This window comes from Neolamprologus multifasciatus, chromosome 10 (assembly GCF_963576455.1).
Source record: "Neolamprologus multifasciatus chromosome 10, fNeoMul1.2, whole genome shotgun sequence".
In the NCBI taxonomy this organism is placed as follows: domain Eukaryota; kingdom Metazoa; phylum Chordata; class Actinopteri; order Cichliformes; family Cichlidae; genus Neolamprologus; species Neolamprologus multifasciatus.
The window spans coordinates 16,006,585-16,031,962 of NC_140448.1; the positions used below are offsets into that span (position 1 = coordinate 16,006,585).

The 25,378-nt window shown below is 40.2% G+C and overlaps 1 protein-coding gene across 2 annotated transcripts in view; it reads right to left on the reverse strand.

Moving 5' to 3' along the window:
• Positions 1–487: 487 nt before the first annotated feature.
• fat3b (FAT atypical cadherin 3b) overlaps positions 488–25,378 on the reverse strand; it is a 73,099-nt gene continuing 48,208 nt past the window's right edge. Inside the window, exons 41-53 of one of the 2 annotated variants that reach the window (XM_085174169.1) lie at positions 24,765–25,327; positions 24,323–24,454; positions 24,052–24,209; positions 22,932–23,463; positions 22,567–22,720; positions 21,020–21,176; positions 18,967–19,359; positions 17,500–17,755; positions 13,118–13,216; positions 12,007–12,066; positions 11,685–11,723; positions 10,319–10,384; positions 488–8,886 (exon numbers count right to left, since the gene is read on the reverse strand). In XM_085174169.1, the coding sequence (XP_085030295.1) occupies positions 8,129–8,886; positions 10,319–10,384; positions 11,685–11,723; positions 12,007–12,066; positions 13,118–13,216; positions 17,500–17,755; positions 18,967–19,359; positions 21,020–21,176; positions 22,567–22,720; positions 22,932–23,463; positions 24,052–24,209; positions 24,323–24,454; positions 24,765–25,327 (3,367 nt within the window). In that variant the 3' untranslated portion in view covers positions 488–8,128. The remainder of the gene's footprint in view (positions 8,887–10,318; positions 10,385–11,684; positions 11,724–12,006; positions 12,067–13,117; positions 13,217–17,499; positions 17,756–18,966; positions 19,360–21,019; positions 21,177–22,566; positions 22,721–22,931; positions 23,464–24,051; positions 24,210–24,322; positions 24,455–24,764; positions 25,328–25,378) is intronic. The other variant, XM_085174170.1, reaches the window with a different exon arrangement.

Here is a 25,378-nt window from a genome sequence, read left to right on the forward strand (position 1 = left end):
AACAAATGCAATCCAGTCTAGGAGAGTCTACATGGTAACTGAGAGTTTCCTTCAGAGCAATCAGACCATGCATTTGTGGTCAGAAGGTTAAATACATTGATGATGGACATGAATATTATGAAAAATGTTTAACTTTTAATGATTAATTTGAACTGTTCTTTTTCCAGGGTGGAATATGTCTACAGCATACATCTTTAGTGACTGTAAAAAGCATTTGCACTAGTGATGTGCGGATCGATACTGAAATATCGATTCCTCCGATACCAGTCATTTATGTTCTAGAATCGATTCTCATATTAAAATATCAATATTTTAGTAATGTAGGGTAAATTTGTAGTTTATCATTAACAGGAACAGAGTGGAAAGAAACTATATCATTTGGATTGTCTACATTGGAAGGAACTACTTCCTCTTCCGCCTTTAATAGTCATGTGCGAAATACGGCTGTATAAATGTGTCGCAGCCTCTTGGCGTGTGCACTCACAACAATGGCTGGGCATAAATGGAGTAATGTGCGGACGTATTTTACCTCCACAATCAGCCAAGATGCGGTTTGTGATACATGTGGCAAGAAAGTGAGGTGTTGTGGCGACACCATTTACCTCGTCAAACACCTCAGAGTAAATCATATCACAGAATATGAGGAGTGTATGTTGAGGCGAACTGAAGACGAGGCGGGAGACAGGTGCTGCTAGGGCGAGACAGACGTCTCTCGAGGAGTCCTTTAGTGCTGCAGGCAGGCAACATGCTCAAATGGCACACAACTTCAGTTTTCTGTATGATAATTCTGCATTATTAAGTGATAAGAACAAGTAATCTGACGTCCTGTAATCACTATGAAGCTATAATTTGAGGTACAAAAAAAGTTTTTGTACAAAGTATCATATCGGATCAGTATCGCCGATACCACCCTGAATTATACTTGGTATCAGATCAGAAAGCAAATCAGTGGTATCGCACATCACTAATTTGCACTCATTTCATTGACCAATATTCAGAACAATTGGAAAATCAAAACAACTCACTGCAGTGAATCCAAGAAGAATAGCAGACTGAACCAGTGGTCAAATTCTCTGAATTCTTCAGCTTCACCTCAAACTTCATTCACCATGTCTTTATACAACAGTGCATTCAAACATGAGTTTTTAATAATCTCCGGCCCACTTCCACGGTGTGTCTTTTGTCCTCTCCTAATCTTGTACTTCTCTTCTCATCAGGGTGCCTGATGCCTCCTCAACACCTGACACGGACCTTTTTGATCGCTTAGCATGGGTCTAGCCTACCCTAGCCTACCCTTAGGACCCTTACTGGACAGACACCGAAGTTGCGATTCTCTGCTCCAAAGGCGTGTAGTCTAACCACTACTCTAGTCTCTACACTTCTCCTCTCCTTATCCCCAAATGGTCATGGCAAATGGCTGCCCCTCCTTGAGCCTGGTTCTGCTGAAGGTTTCTTCCTGTTAAAAGGGAGTTTTTCCTTCCTACTCAACACGTTTTCACTCCCTAAGCGTAATATTTTACACTACGTGACAAATCGTCAACATTTTACGCTTTCGGGTACCCAACCCAATCCCAAATGACAACATCGGAAAAAGGAGAACACATGAGAACCGTTTGGACTCAATCTACACATGTTCATTCATTTTCTTAAAATCGCTTTGGAAAACACTATTTTACATCATTTAACTGCTGGATAAGGTTAGGTTAGGGTTAGGGATAAGGTTAGGTTTAGGGCTGGAATACATGGCTGGAACATCTATTACCGCGGGACCGTCATTCCACTGGAATTCAGCCATAACCTGGCGCGGACCATAACAACGCGGAAGGTCACCTTTCGCGTTCCTCAGGAACGCTGCGGGACGTGACAAAACATCAGTATACTATGCCCCGGGAGTGAGAACGGGCTGTCCTACTGTTGTCAAGTGGTTGCTTATGGGGGTGTTGGGGGGTTGGGGTTTTGATTGTTGGGGTTTTCTATGTATTATTATTGTAAGGCCTTTACCTTATAGTATAAAGCACTTTGATGTGACTGTTGTAATTTGGCACTATATAAATACAACTGAATTAAATTGAATCAACCACTGGACAGTTGAAACTTGGACACAACTGAGTGTCCCAACAAGACAATGATCTCAAACAAAATCTGCTCTAGGATTGGATAAAGTAGGTTAACATTAAGCTTCTGGAATGGCCTTCCTCAAGCTCCGACCTCAATCCTATTTCATTCCAGGGTTAAAAGCTGTGTAGGTGCCAGGAAACCGACTTATTTAAATATCCAGCCAGAATTATGCCAGAAGCCTATTGATGGTTGCCAAAAGCATCTGGTGGAGATATAACTTTCTAAGGGATATTTAAACAAGTTTTAGTTATCATGTATGCATACATCTGAGCCTGTATGAATAGTTTTGACCCTGTAAAGATTGGAGAAAATCCCAAATTATTCCAAACTTGACTGATTGGTAGACATCAAAGACACCAAATTTTAAAGATCTTAATAAATAATTGGTATGGTATATTTAATTTTTAAGTTTAAGTGTTGCTGATTCAGCTGTTGTTTATATGTTAAACATGTTCACAGAGTGCTTGATTTGCTTTTTCCGCCTCAGTTACCATTTTGGCACTTGTAATGTTCCTACTATTTTCACGTATTAACATTAATTTAACTTTATAAATTCTGGTCTCCATGACAGTCACACAGGATGATAAAGCAGGGCAGGTTTTAGGCAATCCTCCCTGACAACTGCAGTGTCCCTCAGTTTCTCAGTCAGATCGACCTCCACTCATCGTGTCTAATTTGCAAATACCAAGATGGTGACAGCCATATTTTTTTAGCTTGAGACTTGCAAACAGGACTTCACTAACCTGTGGGTGGCATCCATCTTTTATATACAGTCTGTGATGCTCCCTTTGTAACTTCACATTAAATCAGTGCATGCATACATAGCACCTACATATATATCTGTCACACATGAGTGGGTGAGTGGATAATCTTTTAAACAACTCTCCTGCATGGCACTGCATCTAAAAATAAAAACATGCTATTTTTTTTGAGGTCATGTATATTGTGTTGAGCGACATGCAGGGGAAAAACATGAATTAATATTACAAAAAAATGTACATAGACACACATATACCTCCACAACCCTTAATTGGCCAAAATGTGTTGTATGTGCCAGAGAAAATAAAACACAATCGGGGGAATGCCTGGTTGCCATGGGAATGCTTTCTGGCAGGTAGTCAGCTTGGTGATGTTTATACGAGGAGGCTTGGATGGCAACAAGGAGAAAGTCTGTGTATCAACTCCGCGGGGGGTCAGGAGGATAATCAAAAACCGCAAAGATTCCTTTGTGTGTGTCCTTGTTAGTTAGGGCCACAGACTGGCTGCCTTCAACCTTTTTGTCAACAATCAAGAATTAATTGCTTACCTTTTAGTGATGCAGATAAAGCTACTAAGAAATGCCACTCTACTCAACAGTAGGTGACCTTGTGACATTAAAGTCACACTAATTTGAATCTTGTGCAGATGTGCATGCCCAAATACCCGAGGCTCTTGATGTTTCCACGTGTCCAAACCTTGTTTACCTTGCACTGGGGCTTGGTAGAGCCCTCAGTTCATTCTCAACCTGAAACAACCTGCACTTTAGCTCCCTTTCCTCCAGCTGAGTGCCCCTAAAAACAAAAGGGTTGAAAACTCTAAATGAGCATTTGAGCAGTCTGAGACCTGAGATTATGGTTTACTTACACATAACCACACTTCATTATTCAAAACTTTGTTTTTCTGTGGCAACTCTGTAACAGTATCAAAACTAAGGGAAAGGGTAATAGGTCTTCTTTTAGGTGTTTGCCCGATTGCAAATGCCAGATGTTCATATTTGATAAAGGTTTTCATAAAAAACATACTTCATTTGCAGATGGTAACTGTAATATTACTATTTTTAAGTGCACAATAAAATTTTAAAATATATTTAAAATATACACTTGCAACAATTCCCTGGCTCTTGTGCAGTGCCACTCTTCATGTAATACCACCTGCATTAGTGCACAAGGAAATGCACAGAATCCTGAAAATTGTGCCTAATATTTTCTGGGCGCATTTTTCAATGCCCGAGGAACAGGACTTAAAAAATCTCCATGCAGACAGCCAAAGGATTATCTAATCACAGATACATGCCTTTTAGAGATGCACCGTCTGCATAAATTCATCATCGCAATGGGTCAGAATGGAAATAAACTCCCAGGAACAAAGAGTACCACACAATAAGCTGGATCCATTTATTCAAGTCAGCAAATAATTCAGTTCCTGAGGTAAACAAAAAGGCATAATGCGAAGATTATGCTGAAATCTGCTCAACTGTTGACAGTGTATAGAGGCAAGGGAATCTAAGCCAAGATCCTAACAGCCTTTTCAAATCACCTCTGATGATTTCAGAATGAAATTTATTGTTTAACTGATCAAACACGTTGTGCACTTTACATTTTCAGGGGACATTATTATGCCTTCATGTCTTCCCAGGACATTGACAACTTTAAGCTCCGCTAAATGAATCTGCCAGATTCCGGTGGAGAGGGAAAGAAAAACATAAGAGGCATGACAAGACTGACTTGATAGGATTAAATATTTTATGGGGATTATTTATCTCACATAGTCTAGGTTGAGATCTAGCTAACCTGCTATAACACATCCATTACACATTCGCCCCAAGGACAAATGCCGTTCTCGTTCTCTAATTCTCGATAAAACGTGAATCTCCTTGATTGGGGAACATTCTTCAAGTCTTGTTAATGCGCAGCCACTCAAACACCCATGCAGTGCTGCGCTTCAGCATGTGAGTGACCTGAAATAATTTATGATCCCGTAGGAATGAATGGTAGTTTGCGAGATGATTCAACTGCAGTGGATGGCAATAAAGAATAAAAAGATGACAGCCAAGATGTCTCAGATGCTGGCAGCGTTGATTCACAGCACTGAGGTTCTGGGTTGCAAACCTCTGCCTGTGGAAGCTGTTGTATTGAGTTTGAATGCTCTCACGGTATTCCTGTGGGTTTCCTTTAGGTGCCTCAGCTTTCTTCCACAGTCTGCAGACATGCAGGCCCGGTGAACTGGAAACTGTAAAGTACCCACAGGTGTGAATGTGTTTATCCATGTTGTAGTCTGACCTGTCCGGTATGTTTCTTTGTGCAAGCTGTGGCACGCTTCAGCCCCCCAAATACAGAGTACATCTGAATAGGAATTGGATAGAGAGGATGAATAGATGGACGCTGCTATTATGAGACACAAAATACATTAGGTGAAACTAAACCTGATCACAATAAGACATGTCAACTGGTATGTGTCTGTTACTGCTGGATGTTACGGTATTTCCAAAGAGTCCATCGGCACAGTATCTTTCAACTCTGTCAATGAAAACCACTTTTGCAACAACAAATGCGCTAATTTAACACAAAAGTGCAGCCTTGAATTCTCACTACATACTTAGAGGCATAGACGGCTTGCATTTACTTTGTAGCATCTACTCTGTCCTTCAATTTGATGTACATATATTGTTTGCTGAGCATTTTCCCAAAGGCATGTTTACAAGATGAGATGATGAGCGTAGTAACTGTGACATGAAGGTGGCTTTTAGTTCTGACAGGAGCCAGATGCATAAAAGTTTATGCAGATTTACGAGTGAATCTGTATTCCTCTACTCATATTTGTAAAGCCTTGCCCACGCATGGTGCTTTTTTATAAATCTCAATCAAAGCGAAACTTTACACATGCGCATGATTTCCACTTAGAGCTTTCATAATGAATGGATGTAAATCCTCCCTTATTCCTCATTTGCATATAAATTCCGAAGTGATTAGACATGACAATGAAAAAAAAACACAGCAAAGAAGAAGTGCAATTTCCCCAAATCTGAGACTGAGACACTAATATGAGTCGTGGAGTAATTAAAATGTGTATTTGGTGATCTCAGTTCTGGAATCATGAACATAAGAGAAACTAGTGATGGGAGAAAAAAAGCTTTCACTTCTGGATGTTCAGAGCAGAGGATCCTGGCAGAAGTAAAAACAAAAAGAGACAGAAAAAAAAACCTGGAGACTGCAAATAAGAGGCAACAAGTACATCAGATCACAGGAGGAAAGCAGGCCATCATATACAGCTAGCACCCACAATTATTACACCGAAAACAATAACAATAATAAGAGGAAGATGATGAAGAAGAAGAGAAAGAACAAGCAGAACATGGAAAGGAGGTCTGATCAAGTTTAGCATACATAACAACGTGTAGTGAAATTTGTAAATGGTACATATACAGTTACTGTAGGTCCATAAGTATTTGGACATTGTTTCACTGTTTGCTTCTGTACACCATCACAGTGACTCTTTGAAGATCTGACAGAACATTTTCAGGGAGATAAAAGATCTAGAAGTGAAATCTACTCCTGTTTCTTTTTTTACCTCCTTAATTTGTAATAAAATAAACAGGAAACAGGTCTCATCTGGCCCTAAAATTGCTTGTCAGTCAACCACCCAACTACATAGGCGATTGTCTATTAAAATGGCAGTAATTCCTAAACACTATTAATGGGACACTTTTGTTAAATCCCTTGAACTAAAGCTTAAAGTCTGCACTTCAATCACAGGTTGACTGGTTGATTTAAAATCCACTGTGGTGGTGTGCAGAGGCTAAGTTATTGATGATGCGTTTATGGGCTGGAAATATATATATTGATAACAGGGAATGCAAGCTCAGCCAAACTGGCTGTTTTTCTTCACTTCTGTCTCGGTTCATTTTTCATCTTCTCTCCATTCTGTCGGGCTTGCCTCACGATGGTCTGTCACGGTCTGGAGTACGAACACGGTCCACACATTCTTCCTTTACAAATACCAGTTTGTGCATGGGAAGAGGTGTGTGTATTTTTGTGCACACGGTGTGTCTTTTTAAAAAAAATCCACAAATGACCCGAACAGCTACTATGAATATGTTTATCTTTAATTACTCCTAGCCAACTAGGAGTCAACTAGGAATATTCTCAGAGAACAGCGCTGTTTCGAAGCTTCGTTACATGGAGTTTATTTTCATTTGCATTCCCTTTGTTGTGTGTGAACTGGGAATGCAGCAGCATTTACACTGCGTTATCAGCGAGCCAACCATGAGCACATGTCCTGGGTGAGTGATTCTGTACTTCACGGTTGCATGTCCACACAATTCTCTAAGCCGTTCTGCACATAATGCCCCGAAATTCATTTCACATATTAACACCAGGTGTAACGCGGGCTTCAGTCTGCCTGAAGCACTGCTAAAGCTTCAATATATTCAAATTACATTATGTACATATTCATTAAATTAATGTGTTTTAATAAGTAGCTCTGTGTCCTTCTACTCACTTAGAATAGCCGATTGAGTAAATAAAAAAATATATCCTTAGTCCTGTATTTAATCATATCTACACAGGCCAGGTAACTATAACGCATGTGCTCATGAAGAGACTCATAAGCAAAGCTACAAATATGAATAAATAAATAAATCCACATAGGAAAATTAAATGATTGTGTAAAATCAACCTCAGGTAATCTTAATACTCTCAGTCTCTGTGTGGGATGCGAGCGAAAAGCTCCCTGCAAAACAAACCTGAGCGCGCGCAGTAAAAAATAATAAATGCATTAAGTATTGCACGGCTGAGTTAACAAAATAATTGTGTGCCGGTACATGTGCGATCCGACACAGCGATGAACGAAATACGTGTTTTGAAAATTTGCACATACAGGGGTACGCGATCTAAAACAAGCTCCAAATGTTCTTCTTCAGTGACTCTAAATAATACATGTAAAAGCACTGATTCAGAGCCAATGGCAGCACAGGTGAAGCTGTGAGGAGACACATATATTTCCTTTTATTCCTCCCGCTTATAAATGAGCCAGGGGATTGGTGGTGGATTAGTGCTTGTTTACACAAGGATAATAATGTCGGATAATAAAAGTGTGTATGTTAACATTCTTGACCAATTATTATTTTTTTAGGTGGTGGACCAATGTTCGAGTAGATTATAAATGTGAACCGTAACCAGAGAGGATCACCACCACTCTGTGATTTGCAAAGGAACAGAAAATCTTTTTGTTTTAAGGAGTCTTGAGCGTGAGCTCATTTCAGCCCATCCCAGCCTGCTGCAGGTTCAGATCTGGTAGAGGCTCTGTTTATTCGTGTGGCTCTCCTGGCTCTCAGTGACACCAGGTTCAGTAGTCTTTCTAACTCATCCCCAGAACCTGCCAGACTATTAGAACCAAGCCCTCCATGGTCTTCCCGTGATCCCCTCCATTCCTCTGTCTGTAAGTCCCAGGCCCTGAGGGGGGGCATAAGTTGAGCTGGGTGCAGGTTTAGCCCTGGGGGACTGGACGGATATCCTTCATAGGCTCGCCGAGTTGGGGGTAGAGTATCATAAAGGCTCTCCGTGTCTTCATTTTGTTCCGGATCATGTCTGGACTCTTGGTACTCTTCATACACGGGCGAGGAGCTGTCGTCACAGCTGTCTTGGTCCTGCAGCTGCTGATCTCCGTGGTCCTGGTGTCCCTCCATGTCCTTGGTCCTAATGTTCATATTCCTTCCTTCCTCCTTGTACCTTCTCTTTTCTTTTCTGTCCGGGGTGTGTTTTCTCTCCCACTCTCCAGACTGATTCCTCTCCCACTGAAAGGTCCTCCTCCCAGTTTCCTGTGTCCTCTCACGGCTTTTGTCCGCATTGTAGCCCATCACCCTGTAGTCCAGCTGCAGAGAGCGCGTGCTGCCTCCGCGTCTGATGTTCTGCTGGGTGTCATTAAGCTCATAATGGGATCCTACCTCAGGTGGACGCAGTCGTGAGGGCGACACCCAGCTTGAAGTCTGACAGGAAGACTCCCAGCGGTATGCTGAAAATACAGTTTGGCATAGTTTCAGTAATAAACAGCATGGATTTAAGGACAATCTAAGAAAGGAATGGAACTTAACATGGTGTAATAGCAACATATGTCTTTTTCCATGGAAAAATCTTTGCTCCTAAATCACTGGAAGCATATAGTTTTACTGTAGTGTGCATTAGGGTGCACTACAGTGGTGGTCCCACCAGTGGGACACAGATCTACTACAGTAAAATATGATTTATGTAGGAAAAGCACAGTGATGCTATCACACGGACCTCATTCAGCTTGTATCATTTATTGTTGCTATTAACTGATAAAAAATCTGGAGCATGAACTTTTTTCAGCTGTTGCATACCAGAACAAGTTAAAGAACCATAGTGTTACAGCACAGTGTGATGAAGACTCAGATCTAATCAGTCTAATAGGATCAGCCGGCGAAAGGTGTCCATCGGTAAATAAACTCCTCGTCTAAAACAGCAGTATCACTGCAATCTTATCTCCATCAGGTAAAGAGTGGTGACACCAGTAACTACACTTCTGTGCATCTGTTATAGGAGGACTGTTGTGATTCTTACGCCTGCACACACATTTCATTTTCACTTACGGTTCTACCGCTGCCCTTGTAAAAACAAAAAAAACCCAAAAGACAAATAAAATAAATAAATAAAATGAATGAAAAAAGCTTTCTCAAGGTGTAAAACCACCAACATCTGGAAAAAAGTTGCCAATTTTATTATCAATTTTGAACCCATTTCCGAATAGCTTGCATATTATCTGGCTTGTCATGTTTATTTTGTTTCTCCCCTTAAATTGTCCCCATGCTTATTATCTCTACCTTTGATTGGGTTTATTTTTGCACAAGAAATAAAGCACGCATGATAGTGTGTGCATGTGTGCGCTGCATGCTTGAGAGGTGTAGCAGGAGGCCCTGCGGCCCTGGGGCTTTCTGTTTGTTCCTTGGGATTTCTCCAGCGTGTTTGCTTTGTGTAATCGCTCCAGTTCTCATTTACTTTTTTATTAATGTGCAAATAAAATTAGTCGACATTTTATTTATTTATTTATTTTAGATTTCAGTTCATGCTGCTAAATGGACTGACACAGAACTCCCCGCTAATCCACAACTTCCTACAAACTACAGCATGCAGGTTGCATAATTCATGGTTAGGTTAATGAGCCGTGAGGGGAAAAAATATCATATTGATGAAGTGACAGGAGGCAGAGGGGTCACCCTGTGTGTGGGACAGAGAATACACTTAATTACTGTGCTTTTGCCAGCCACTACTATATAATTCATGACACATGTGTGGACACAGGTATCTAACGGACTGCCATGCCAACGAGATCTTACTGCCATGCCATGCTTGCCTGAAATATCTGTCTCTGGTTAAAAAAATGTTCTAACGAAGGGTTAAGGGAGGGGGGGAAAAAAGAATGCTCTTACAATCCACAATGTACTCTTTGATGAACTCTACGCAAATCTCATCTTTGCTCTGCAGGTGACGACTTGCTGTCAGTAAAATGGGAAACAAAACAAATATCTCATGGGACGGCGAACCTTTGATGATGAAATTCTTGGTGAATGCAAAAGGAGACGGCGAATTATGACACAGAAGAAAGCACGCTTCGACAACAAGAGAGGGAAGCTGGCAGAGAGCCATTTAGCATGCCGCTTATACCAACAAACACAATTCATAATAGATAATACATGCACACAATCATGCTGCAACTGTATACAAAAATACAAAATGGAAAAATACTGCGAGATTTGCTTTTTTCACATTTCTTCTTGCTGTGCTTGAAAATAAACTTGTGAGATTGAAAACTTTATTAAAATGATGTTTTGTGTAAAACAGAAAATTCTGAATCCAAAGGATGTCTTCAAAAAAACCCACTGGACAAACATCATTTAATTCTCTTTGTCTGAAATGAAGCTGCGTGTGCTTCAGCAGGCTGGCAGTGACTGAGGCATAAACACACTCTTGCTGTGGGTTGGAAACGAAAGGCTTTGTAGACCTAGTAAATTACATGCAACCGAGAACAAACAGACTTGGTAACTATGAGCCAATTAATATTGATTGCAAGAGTGTAGCACAAGCAACTGACAGCGGAGTAGGGATCTTAAAGGATAGGTGCAACTGGATTGTGACGGCCCCAGTGTTTGTTTAAGGAAAGCCATGCATTCGCTAAGAGCAGAAAGTCAGTGTTCAGACTGTAGATGATTCCCCCCCAAAAAAATGTTGAAAAAGAAAGTGTTTGAAGCTGCCTTCTCCTCTGCTGTTCTGGGCGGATGTGAGGCTTAGCTCAAAGTGCCCCTAATCCTCTGAGACCCTCTGCAAGGCCGGGGTGAAAGCTTTGCTTTGCTTGGAGCTAGGACTGCTGCGCCCAATTTAGCAGTCATCAGAATTCAAAATTTCTTAATTAACTATGAAGCAGAATACGTTTTAAAAGTATCTCTGGACATAATATTTTTATTTCATCAAAGAGCTGCCTGAATGTTGTACCTGAAAGCCCTACACTGTTTGCTACACACAGGGCAACAGAAACTGACTCAGATTCGTTATTTTTCCCGACCTCGGAGGTCAGAAAACATAATCAGAAACTGGAAGCCTGCATTGACATTCAAAGAGTGGATAGAGTCGGCATAAATAGACATAGTAATCTGTACTATTGGGCTATGATGAAAGTATTCAGAGAAAATACTGCAAAGGATGCAAAAGGTCAGGTTGTGGGTTCTCACCCCTGACAAATAAAGTCAAAGAAATGGCAAATTAATAAGATGTTTTTCCATTGCTTTGCATCTCACTCACCAGGGCTGCTATGCCGCTGTTCTTTGTCCATGTTTGACACTACAAAGGCAGAGAGAAAGGGAAAGTCAGAGACAGAGCGAGACAAACAACCCAGAAACCAAAGGGGAAAAACTGAAACACAGAGAAATCCGGTGTCAGAAACTGACAACAAATATTAGAAATCTAAGCAGGATGTTTAATTCGTAATAAGAACGGGGACTGAATGGCAGCGGCACGGCTGCATTCAGTAAATCTTTTTGCTCTGCCGCTGAACAAATATGTTGGCGTCGGAATGACAGACACAAAGAAGACAGGGGAGTTAACAGAGGATTTTCCTTCATACCTTCACTTTCGATGTTATCAACAGTATCATTGACGAGACGTATCACTGTCACTATGGACGCTAGGCAGAAGACAGAAAGAGAGAAGAAGAAATGGAAATAATCTCAGTGCATTCATGAACATTCAAGGTTTTATACAGTGGAGGTGACTGAGATGTGCTGAGAACACGGAGGAAGCACGTTGCAAACATGTCTATATACATGTGGTGTCTGTGCGTGCGTGTGTGTGTGTGTGTGTGGGTGTCCTGTAAGAAAGCGAGGACTCTTTGCAGCTACACTAATTAGACAGGAAATAAAGCACTGACATAGATTTCCTATGTAAAGAACACAACCACACACACACATCAGCATCATTACGGTGCTTGACTTCCACCCTCTTATAGTTAGCCAGTGGAAAATCAATGTTATCGAGTTATCTGGGAATTGTAGCTAACTGTGCATATTGGTTGCATTAAAGCATTTCCACTTCTCTAATATCACCCTGCTTTTCAATAATTACTACAGGCCCAGCATTTGATTTTACACTAACCTTCATTTAATCAGGCAATTCATTAGGAACTAATTCCTATTCACAGTGACAGCCCTGCGAAAGGCAAACCCTCTCAAGGGAACTAAGAAAGAAATGTCAGATGCTTAAAAGACGGTGGCACACATTCAGAAACCTTTTAAAAACACTCCCTGCTTGAATACAGTCACAAGACGTAATAACACGCAGCAGCAAGCAACACATAATTGGCAGTCTATCTAACGGACAACAGCATCAGGCAACCAAGAGCAAAGCAAGAACAGCACGCACAAACAGTCTGAGCAAAGACAACAGCAGCAGCAAGACAACAAGGTTAGAAGGATATGCATGCAGAACATGAAGCAGCGGACAGACTGAAGATGGAAGACACTGGTAAACCGAGAAACAATTACATGTTTCAGTGAGAATGTCTGACAAATCTGTCCACTTTTAGGACTTTTCTGTTTTTTTCTGCAGAAAGTTTCAAGCTTTAGTTGAAGGAGTTTAAAATGATGGTGGGCCAAAGAAGGTACTGGTTCGGGGAACATTACCTACAAACTTCTGGCAATTAAAATGCGCTTTAGTTAATTTGAGTATCAGAGTCTTACCGTTGTCATCGAAGGACTCTGAAGTGTAGGAGCTAAGTGAGTGCTCCTCGGAGGTGGAGTCTGAGAGACACCCCAGCCCGTCCGCCAGCTCCGACACCTCTAATGTAAAAACACAAAACAACACTCATTCACATCAGCAGCTTTCACTCATGGAAAATTAAATGTAGGTTCAGAATTGAAAGACGTGTTCAGATATCCGAATCGTTCAGATCTGAAAAGCTCAATAACTCTCGTGCTATATTTACATTTAAAAGCTTAACTTCGGCTAATAAGAAGCTTCTAAAGTCTGAGCTAAAATAACCTCGTATCAGCTTTGAGTTGGATTTCTAAGCAGGGTGAAAAGAAGAAAGGATCAGAGTGACTGAAAACTCTCTACTTTGTTCATTCAGTGCACTCATAGAGAAAAAATGTGTCCACAGATCCATCACTCTGCCTGTCCATTCATTTTATTTCTAGCTGGCTGTGTTCAGTTAGAAGAGAGAGGCTAAATCTGCTATTCATCTACTTTTGACTCAGATAGAGCATATTTAAAAAACATATTTGACCTGCAGAATGATTTTTTTTTCCATAAAGGCTTCCTCGCTGCTTTGATGTACAACATTTTCCACAAATCCCAGTACACCTACTGCAAATCCAGGTCTGCCCATTTAATGCTGTCAGCACTATCATGGAGGGGGTGAAGACCACCGAGTTACTGGTGGTTATGTAACTGCTGAATAACTGCTTAAAAAAAAAAAAAAAGCAAAATAGAGCAAATTTCATGACAACGTCACTGCGCTACAGGCTAAGGTGGCAAGTAGGTTTGTGATTTGGGTCAAGCTTTTCATACTGTGGTAATCAAAGGTCTTCTTTTATTTACAACCCTTATTATTTTACAACCCTTCAATTTTGTCTGCGCACACAAATCAAATTAAATTTTGTTTGGAGAAATCTACCAGGCCTAATATCTCCAGTTTTCCTTAACCTTTACGCCTGCAGAGGCATCATTTCAAATAAACTGGTGCTCACAAGTCAGTGTGGTCTTTTTTTGTGCCTTTGCCGAGCTGTTATTTGAAGGTTTGTTTCCTTCAAATCACTCCAAGTGTCCTCTGAGTGATTGTCAAACAACTGGCCGGAGGTCCGTAGCAGGTACTTATGACTTCAGATAAGCTGTAAAGACTGTTTACAACACAGCCAGAGGCAGGTGAATTTCTCTACCAGGTGCCCCTTATGTAGAAGCAATGAAGTCTTTTTTTTTTTTTTTAAAGAAATACAGAGGACCAGCAGAGTGGAAAGGCTGAGTTGTGAGATCAATTGTTTGTGCAAAATAAAACTGCATGCAAGAGGCAGTTTTGCTGATGTGATTAAAAGTAACTTTTTTGCAAACTTATGGGAAAACTAGGCTTTTATTTAGTAGATGGAACAAACAGAGAGGGAAAAAAGGAGAGAAATAGAAAATAGAAAGCTATTTAAATCCATTTTACTGCCTTGCTGCTATGTAGTGATGGATCTTATTGCGAAAATCATTGATTGGCAATAAATGGTCTGAATATTTCCTCATGAGCATCTGTTCAGATGAATTCTTCTCCAGATGCTTGTATTGAGTCACAGTAAACAAAGATGCACTAACAAATTATATGGCATCAAGTCAAAAAAGTAAATCAAAAGTCTTTTTATTCAGCTCATTTTGGAGCAAAGATGCGAGTGTCACATTAACGCAACGTCTCAAGAAAAATACATTTTTCAAGAAGACTATACAAATATTTTATGTCATGCATTTGCTTCCAGCAGTTCCAGCTGTACCTTAATACATCCTAGCACACAGTTGTTCCTGTTCCCTTTTTTTCAACAAAAAAAAAAGGGTGGGTGGGTGTAAATTCATAATAACAACAGAGATTTTGTGATAGCGTTTTGAATCTCACACCTCTACACAACAGCTTACCCTTATCTGACAGGTGTGACAGAGTTTCAAATCTTCAAGAATCTTGTTTTTCACTTCACGTTTGGCAAGCAAGCATTCAGGGCTCGGCCCATCTTGTGACCAAATCCGTACTCTGCAACCGTGTCCGCGAGGGCCGGGATGTCTGGAAATCAACCTCAGCTTTCTGAGCTCAAGCAACGTGGTCATGGTTCAATGCATATGGAAGAAGCGAAACGCTCCTGTGGGAATGTGATCAGTAAGGCAGTACTATCAATCAAACTAAACAAGAAAGACAGTGCAGCAGCCACAGGTCTAATTCAGGATGCAGGCAAGGGGACACTTAATATAATCAGGTTTTGGAAAAAGCAAAAATGTTTTACTCTTTCTTTCTTTCTTTCTGTTTTTTTACTTACAAGTTCCTATAATTCAGACCGACCCAAACTATTTTCTTTGCCGAGCCAGTTCAGTAAAATATAATGTTACGCTGATTTAAGTGATACGGTCTACAATTTGGCTCCCTTCTTATTTTATGTTTTTTTCCAGACAAGTTTTCAGCATTTCAGTTTGAAACAGAAACCAAGCCAGTTTCAACTCAAAATCATTTTCAGCAAAATCAAACATAAATGTCAGTCAAAGTGGCCGCGCTCCTAACTCCAGATGGATGAGTTAAAAAAAAACAACCTCAGAGTTGAAACACTCCATAGAGGCCAGACCGTAAACATGCTATAAAGTTGGACATTTTAAGCATCTGTTGAAGCCAGCCTATTGTGACAGCTAGAGGAACTGCAGTTTGTGGCACATATACACTGGCTTCAATATTCACCTCCAGAGGTCACGCCTCGATCAGTTCACTCTGAAACACCCAACTTTAGAGCAGAAATGACCATTTTTAGAACCAGGTTTTAATCTCTGTGGCATGTTGTCCTCCTGTGAAAATGCTAAAACTCTTGAGTCTGCCTTCACTTTTTAGTATTTTTCAAGTAAACTAAGAAATAGGTGCAAAAGTTTACCGTGACAAGTGCAAACATACATGGAAAAAGAGTATTTAAGGGAAAAACAGAGTTTGTACAGTTCAACCCTTTTTTTTTCAATGTCAGTCTTCAGAAATGACTTCCTGTGAGTGAAACAGTTTATAGTTAGTGTTTAAAATACTCCTCCATGAAGAAACATCCTGAAGAGTTACCAACAGTTACCAAAAAAACCCAAACTATAGAGTACAATATGAGGCCTGATTTGTTCAAAGAGTATTTTCCAAGTATTTAAATATTCATCCCATTTTATTTATTTATGATTGAACGGGTAGTGACAGAAAATAACCATAGTTACTAACCAGGGATGTTCCCTGGTTAGTAACTATTTCATGTTTCACCTGTTTCCTTGTTATTGAAATACACATTATTGCACTTGCTTGTGGCTGCCGTGGTGTAAATAACTTACTAAACTCATTTGCAATTGATTAGTTAACCTGGCAGTTAACACTGCAGTCATTAACACAGTAATCTTGAGGTCAGTTTTCTATAAGTTTTATCATCATTAAATTAATAGACTGGTGGTGTAAATGTGAGGAGGTGGTGCTGGTTCTTTTTTTTTTCTTTTTTCTACAGACACTCAGCGGGGGACCAAAGAAATAAAATAACCTATTTCCCATTCCTACAGGAAAAAATCAATCATTAACAGCCAGGATGTTCCCACTGCAAGCTGTATTATTCACACAAAAGGCTGGACAAAGGATCGAAATATCTGACGCCTACCTGCGCACTGAAATGCAACGTGGTTATTTCATCGACAGAGAACAAACTGGGAAGAGTGTTGGCAGCTAAAATATCAGACAGATGCTGAATTACAATGACATTCTTCTCTCCTTCGGTTTGGTGCTTGTACAGCTGACAAAGGTAGGTGTGAAGCAAATTTAAGGAAAAATAAAAAGAGGGAAACTTGACAGAGAAGTTGGGTGACTTTGTGTGGACGTGTTCCAACTACTTTGATTTTAACTGAACTTTATTTTTTCTTTCTTGTTTTTTTTTCTTTTTTTTCTTTTTTTTTTTTGCAAAAGTAGGACAAGAACATAGGACATCAGTTCTGGCTGAGTACCCTGACCATTCAAACAGAAGTGCCCACAAGATCCAAGAGAGTTATCCTGATACAAGTGGACATAATTGCCAATTTCAGCAGTGTAACAGAAAGTTCTATTACCCATTATTGCTCCTAGGAAATAAATAAGAAAACTGAAATGATAGCAAAATAAAAATATTACTTTTTAAGCACTCTTGCTTACTCTGGGCCATTTTCTTTGATGTGTGTGATCAAAAGGCATAGAGCACTGTGAAATGAGCTCTCTCAGTGAAGATGGTGGTATTGGTGTAACACAATGTGTTCATGGCCTGTGTACTCTTTGCCTTTTTGATCAGGTTAGAAGCTGTGTGCGCACATGCGTGTGTGTGTGTGTGTGTGTGTGTTTGCAGGCAGACTGTTGCAGTCTTACCCTGTGGACTGTTATCTCTCTGTGTTCTCTCCAGCTCAAAAGCTCTCTGCCCCCACTCCTCCTCTCTCTCATCTCTAGCCCTCTCCAGCTCTTTCTCCCTCATTTCTTCGCCTTCCCAGGACACTTTGTGGGCCGGGCTATGCTCTGAGCGGCAAGCAGATGCTGAAGGGAGATTGGGTGCCACACTGCACACTGCGACGCCCCGCCTATTGGCCATACCTCGGACATTAGACATGTCTGAGAGGAAGCTGCTAATCTGCAGAGACACAAGAAAATACCCAGAAAGTTCGGGTAAGGGCAAGCCAGGTAGTTACTATTCAGAAACTCGAAATGCAAACAAATTTATACAGGATTTCATGCGTTATTACAAAACAAATCATTATTTCATTCTTTGTGCAATTACACGCACAATCAGAAACATACATAAATTATCAAATGATTGCTTTTTGTAAAAACAATACAATATTCTGCACTGGTGTACAACCTTTATATTTCCAACAATTCCAATTGATTTTCTGATACCATTAATTGTTTTTCTTAATTATTGCCATGAAAGAAGAACTGGGTCATCACCCTATCTGAAGGGCCACACACATGATGAAGTCGCTGCTGTGAAGCTTATTTTAGCCCATCACATGCAGAATTGACTACAAAGAAGACATGAACATGATTATTAAATGTGAGCAGACTTTCTGTATCCTGTAAGCTGATTATCTACATAATAGAGCGAATGTGCTGGGAACATTACTACTTTTTAATCTACCTATATTGTCCTTGTGTTATATTTGATATCAAAACCTAGTTCCAGCCATAAAAACACAAAAACACAGTTTTTGTAGTTGAGCTGTGTGTGGAGCCCATGTATTCTTTCTCCAGCACACTGTGGTTGTTTGTCCCAAAGGATGTTTTTAAAAAATAGGACTAATATAAGAAATAATATTCTTTCTTTTAAATTATAATATAAATTCAGATAAATTAAGGAAGAGCAGCATTATCAAAAGGGACTGATGAGCTGGGAGATATGATGCTCCACAAATATTGATAGAATAGAATAGAATAGAATAATCCTTTAATTGTCCCACAAGGGGAAATTTGGTTGTAACAGCAGCCAAAAAGACAAATATACTACAAACAGTACACAGGACACGGAACAGAAACATACACATTTTTTTTTACATATTTACATTAAGGACATTAGATATTGTCATATATAAAGTGGATATTACTTTGGATGCTCATCATTATAGTTTGATATTAAAACTTAAATACTCTTATTTTAAAGCATATAATTCCTGCTTAGCAACCATATTATTCATGTGTTTTCCTAAATGGTCTGACCAACTATTTTTTAGATATTAGCAGTATGAACATATTCAGATATTTAACTTTGTCACAATTTTGTCTGTTCCGCAGCATTTACTATAAAGCAGACACATAAATATCATAATTAAAACAAGCTATGCACACCTGACTGCCTTCACTGGAAGTGGTCCTGTCACCACTGAGTCCTCCTGGTAGAGGGGAGTGGGCAGTTGGGCGCACCATGACCTGGGGAGGGCCCACACTGCTGCCTCCCACCTCACCATAGGTGCTTGTGGTTGCTGGTGAGCCTGATACACGAACGGCTTTAAACTCAATCCCTTCTGCTCCCATGCCAGTCTTGTGCAGCATGTAGCTAGTTTCTGTGGAGATAGCCGAGATGCCCATCCCAGTCTGAATACCGGGGCCTGGATCTGAGTCTTTCCTGAATTTGATTTTTTTCCTAAAGACGATGAAGAGTATGAGGAGGAAAATGATGACAAACGCAAGGACTCCAATGCCAATTATCTCTCCTGGTCCAACGTAAGACAGAGGCTCAGCCTGCACAACAAGAAAAGTAAAATTATTAAAATATTATAATATTATAATAATTTTTTCTAGTTGAATAACGAACAGCTACGTGTCAGAAAATCTCTAAGGTCATCAGTAAATACACAGATAAAAAGTTGAAAGAAGAACAAGCTTAGAAATAATTCAATAACACTTCATAAAAAAGGTCTTTGTTGTCAGATGATTAACATGAACATGAAGTGCTTTTTCCAGCACCAAAAGAATTGCCAAAACATACAGTGCTGTGCAAAAGTCAGTTCTTTAGATTGTTAAAAAGTTGTCTTCTCTTGAGGTCTTTGAAACTTTTCCTTTACATACGAGCTTTCACTCCTTTCAAATCAAGTCCTTGTCCCTGACCATTTTCAGAGGAATGTTTTTTTTCTTAAGCCACTTAACACTCACCTGTGAATCATTCAAGCATAAAAAAGACACCTTAATCAAAGGATGAACTAGCGCCGTGCCCACAGATAACAGAAAACCTAGCAAAGAATCAATTTGAAATTAAATTTTAGGCATTTTTTACTAGCATCCTATTATAAAAACACATTGTTTGTTCCCAGTCGTTCAGTCCAACCACAGAAAATGCAGACTAACAAAGTTTGACAGATATAAAATTCTGTTTTTGCACCAAAAAGCAGATTCCCAGAGAGCTATTAGCCGAAAAATAGGCATATCTTGGCATGGTGTATATATATTTGAGGAAGCTGGACAAGTGAATGACAAAAGAATAAATATCTACAACAGTATCTGAAAGTCATGTCCTTAAGAAATAGGAAAAATTTACAGGACCTGACAGGAACATAGTGAAGTTAGTTTACCCCCAAAATGTTTAATACTATCAAAGGGGGCTCATATTAAACCCCCAAACAATTTCTAAATGTTTGTTATTACTCTAAACACAAGATTAATAAGAATCTCATCGCTACATCTGAGACGCTAATTAGCAAAGTTTTGAAACACAAAGCATCTTTTGAGTATTGAAGTAAATGAAATTTTGATATCAGGAAAATTCATCATCTAAAGCTGGGTATATTTACAACCCTTATGCTCTCACTACTCCAAAAGATTATGAGCACATTTTGTGGTCTTCCAATTTGGAGGGAGTGATTGAGCTCACAGCTTTTTTGTTTTAATGCAATGCGTGATGAATAAGTTTCGGCAATAAAAATAAACAATTATCTCTAATGCAAGCACTCAATTAAAAAGAAAAACAAACAAACAAAGAACAAAGTTAACATACATTAGTTGTAAAAGAAGCTTAGTAGATTTTGTCAACTGTGCTGCTGTCCTCCAGGGATTAATGAAGGTACCTTCCTTCTTATAATGTGCCACATTAATTGGGTTTGCAGTCTAAGGTATAAGGTATATGGCACAATAAATTCAAGAGCATAACAACTTCAAATAGAAACAGCAATTTAGGCATTACTACACTTTCATTTATCTGCTGTGGGAACAAAGATACCAAGCTGGTGAATAAGCCTTCCAGGGGCCTGCTGTAAACTCAAAATTCTCAATTTCACTGTGTATGCCAAGTCTAATTAGGTGCGAGCTGAATGCACAAAAAAACAATTCGAGGAGTTTTCTCGATTATTTTTTCATTTATTCTGTAACATCTACAAAAATCCAATTCCAAGCGTTGCTCATACGCTACCTGTGTGTCATCCCCAGGATCACCAGGCGTCAGATCATCGCACAGCTGACCCTCGTACCCTTCTGAACAGTTACAGTGGAATGACCCGAATGTGTTCACGCACTCTCCTCCATTTCCGCACGCTTCCTGGTCACACTCGTTGACGTCGTCGTCACATCTGTGGCAGCAAAAACGAGTAAGTAAAGCTGCTATGGGTGACCGCAGTGAATATGATGTTATCAAAGTTAAGAAAAAGGAAGAATGCAAAGGTGAGAGTGAGCTAAAACATTTAAACCTTTATAGAGAATGTTTCTTTTCCCAAATGCTGGGAAGATTCCCTATTATTTACATTTAGACGGTTCTGATTTAAAGAATTATGCATGAATGCAAAAAACATGAACACACACTCCCGCTGAAGAAGCAAATTCCAGCTGAACATCATAAAAGTAATTTTACTGCAGACACATACATGCTCATCTCAGCTTGTCATTTCAAGCATGGTGTCCTGCTGTGCAGCGGATGGAAGATACATGCAATTCTCTTTTCAATTATTTTCTCTTTGATGGGATTTTCAAAACATTTTGCAAGTCTGACGGAAGAAGGATTTTGCAGAAAGCTTCATGGCAGAACTTTCCAAAGTTTGGCTTTTAAATGATAAAAGTGCAGGTCACAGCTTAGTCATTAATTATACACACTATACTCATTAAGGCCTGGATGTGCTGGCCAGTGATATCCTCTCATTATTATTTTAACGATGAATACTTATCCATAATTAAAAAGTTAATGAAGTTGTCTCACATTAGTTTTATTAACCTATGAAATAGATTAGTAATAATGAGAAAATGTCAAGTTTTGTGGCTTTTTCAATGACCAAATTCTATATTGTATTTTTTATTGTAATGCATATATTTTAGTGCTGGAAGAAAAAAAAACAACAACTCCACAGTCAACTGAATTCAACAGCTATTTGGTTGTTATGGTTTCAATCTGTGTTTAACATTAATTATTAATGATATAAACAATCTGGTGCCTGAAAAAACAATAACATTTTTCCATAGTTTTATTAGTGTAATTATAATTGAATTTAAATTAATCAAATGATTTTTTAAAATCCAAGTCAAAAGCATAAAAAAGCCAAAAACAAAACAAAAAAAATCCTCTGTGGGGGAAAAGTGCCCTCTGCTGGTGGCTCTGTGGAACAGACGCATGAGCAGAGAGGTTATTTCAAAGGCAATTACTAAGCTGTAATTAAGAAGACAGCTAGAGAATGATTATGGGCTTTTCAACTAAAATTATGCAGAATTAAATTAGAACCACTACCCCCCCCCCCCCTCCCCCAATAACAACTAATGTGGGCTAATGAATGGGATTTTGAGTCCAGCACATGCTCTTTCATGTTTTCACTGAGAGGGAGGGAGATACAGACGTTGAGTATCTTAATAATCAGCACCGTACGGCTCTCATTGTTTACATACTTTCTAAACAGGACACAGCATTTGTCAACACTGCTGTTACAGCCGGTTATTAAGGCTAGAAAGTGTGAGCGATTCCAGGCTATTATATCTTACATAAGTCCCCCGAGTCCAGGAGGACAGCCACAGAGGAATGCGCTGCCTACAGGCTTGCAGTCTCCACCATTCTGGCAGGGGTTTGGCATGCAGGATGTCAGTTCAATTTCACAGCGCCCCCCAGTGAATCCAACACTGCAAGTGCACATAAAACCTGTGGAAGAGATATTTTACGTGTCTGAAAATTATAACTAATATCAACTATTGTGCATAATACTTATAAATGATAACGATCAATGATAAAACAACAAGTTATCAAAATAAAATGATTAAAAACTGTAAAAACAGAGTAAAAACAAAGTAATGAATGTGTCCCACAGCAAGGCACATACACATGATCATGTTTTTTGTATATATACACACACCTCCAGAGGGAAGGCTACTGCAGATTGCTCCGTTGAGGCAGGGCTGACTGACGCATGGATCTGGGTAAAGCACGCAGCCCAGTTTGACCTCGCTGAGCCCTGCTATCTCAGCATAACGGCTCCTTTTATTCTGGAGCGGCAGCTCATTTCCGTTCAGCATCAGCGAGCCCAGGCACCCCTGGAAGCCGTCCTGAGCTCTCGGAGGGCCCCTTACGCCACGCTCTGCAAGCCCTGGCCCTCCCTGGCTCCTTCCTGACCCAGGGCCTGGCCTCTCACCTTGCCCATTTAGTGGCCTGACTTGGGCCCCAAAGAAAAATGATGAATCTGGTGCCAAAGGCCAAAGACGAACCGGGGCTCTGGCTGCCCGGCGACGTTCCACATAGCTGTCATCCAATGACAGGAGAGTGTAGTTCATAGTCAGCTCCAAAGTGACTGCATGCCACAGGCCATCATTTATCGGTCTGCCAGAGATACCCATAATGCCAAGGGTGTTGTCACAGTCCAACTGAAACCAGAGTCGACCGCCTTCAATCTGTGGAAGGAAAGAAAAGTGTTGGAACTAAATAATTTGCAGTGCCTCAATAATGCCATGCTTTTCATTAATAATAAGTGTTATAAAGTTATATAGTGTAGTATTAAGTGGACACAGCCCTTAAAAATAAAGGCATGAGACCATGTGTCCTCGGGGAGTAGAAAGCTGCAGACTCTCGCTCACGCTTGCCTAGGAAAATGTAGATAAGAGGGGACCATCTCTAGTGGAAAGTTACTGAGACAATGTTGTTTAGACTAGAGTTAGAGAGCTTCTGTAATAAAACTGTTAGTGGCACAACACCATTTTGAGATCTGCAGTAGCATGTCATGCAGGACACATCTCCCTTCTAGAAGTAATAAAGTGTTAAACGGTCTACTGAGCAGTGTTTTGTCTTCCATCGGATGCCTCTGAGGACTCAAAAGAACTCGGTGAAGTGTGATATTATATAACAAAAAGTTACATCTTCTGAATAATACCTGATGATGTTTTTTAAAAAACACTTACTGAGAAACGTGTTTCCTTCAAACAGGAAATGAGCAGCTAGTGTTTTGCATGACCCCCAAAAAAGCATAGCTCTGTAACCTCTACCTTAAGCATGGTGCAGGGGTTAACCCGTGTGAACATAATGACTCCTCTTCTCTGAAGTGTTCTGATCCTGAGGCCGAGCTTCATCTCTCCACTCTGGCCACTCGCTGTCACTCTGTACTTGATGTAGCTGTTTCCAGAGAAACTCAGCGAGGTCTGGCCTGCACATTTGTAACACACAGAGAAGCGGGAAAAGTTTCAGGTTACACTAAACCTCATCAAGCTAAATCAGAAAGACAGAAGTTATACAAACTGCAGGCATGCCAAAACACACCTGCACAGTCATCTAGTCTCTCGGGCTGACACTGGCAGACAGATGGCGCAGTAGGACCAGAACGCACACACTGCATATCAGCTGGACAGGACTGACCTTCACAGAGCTCCACAGGGGTGGGGCATGTCCCTCCTGTTTGAAAAGGGGTAGAAATATAAATATTATTTGTCATCATGTGAAAAGCCTTCAGATTTACATTATTCTTTCATTAATTTATTTATATTTGCATGCATAATATATGCCTCTGTAGTTTTTGTATTTCCTTTTTTATAGAATGCAAAATGTATATTACATAAGCAAACATTGTGTATGTTTCCATTTAGATATTTCAAGATTTTACTGATTTTTATATGAAAACTATCAACCAATGCTGTTCATGAACTGATGATACGTGTTTGTGACACTGACTCTGTGAAGGTTCAAAAATGAGTGTAGTACAAACCGGGACAGGTGCAGGTCTCTTTGCGGCTGAACGTAGGCGACACCAAGCTGACCCTTTCTGTGCTGTAGGTGACAGGCGAGCTCCCGTCCATCACAAGTGTGTTTTCACACACTCTATCCCCACACTCCAGCTCACCAGAACAAGTGCTGCTCACCACCACAGCCCCAGCTAGCACACCTCGAATCTGACCCTGCGCTGCCCCCTCCTCCAGCTTTGCAGACAGCTCTTGCTGGGAGTAGAACACACCCATGCGTCCACTGCCCGGCGTCTCTGGCCTCTCCATGGCTAGAAGCAGGTCCACGTCCGATGTCCCCATCACTGGCTGTACACAGAGTATGTGAAGAGGATCCTGCTGCCCTGGTGACCATTTCCATCCACCTAGTCCCCGTAACGTTAACTTAATTTGGCTAAGGTAGCGACTAAGTAAGTCCTCTGGAGACAGCAAGTTGAAACGTAGGGTCAGAGCGCTACGCAGCATGACATCTGTCACTTGTTCGACCTGGATGGAAACGTCAGCTATCACAGCAAAACGTCCATCACTCACTGTAGCATTCATCTGGTACCTGAGAAAAGGCAAGAAAACATACTGAATTGTTACACCAAAAAGTTTTAGT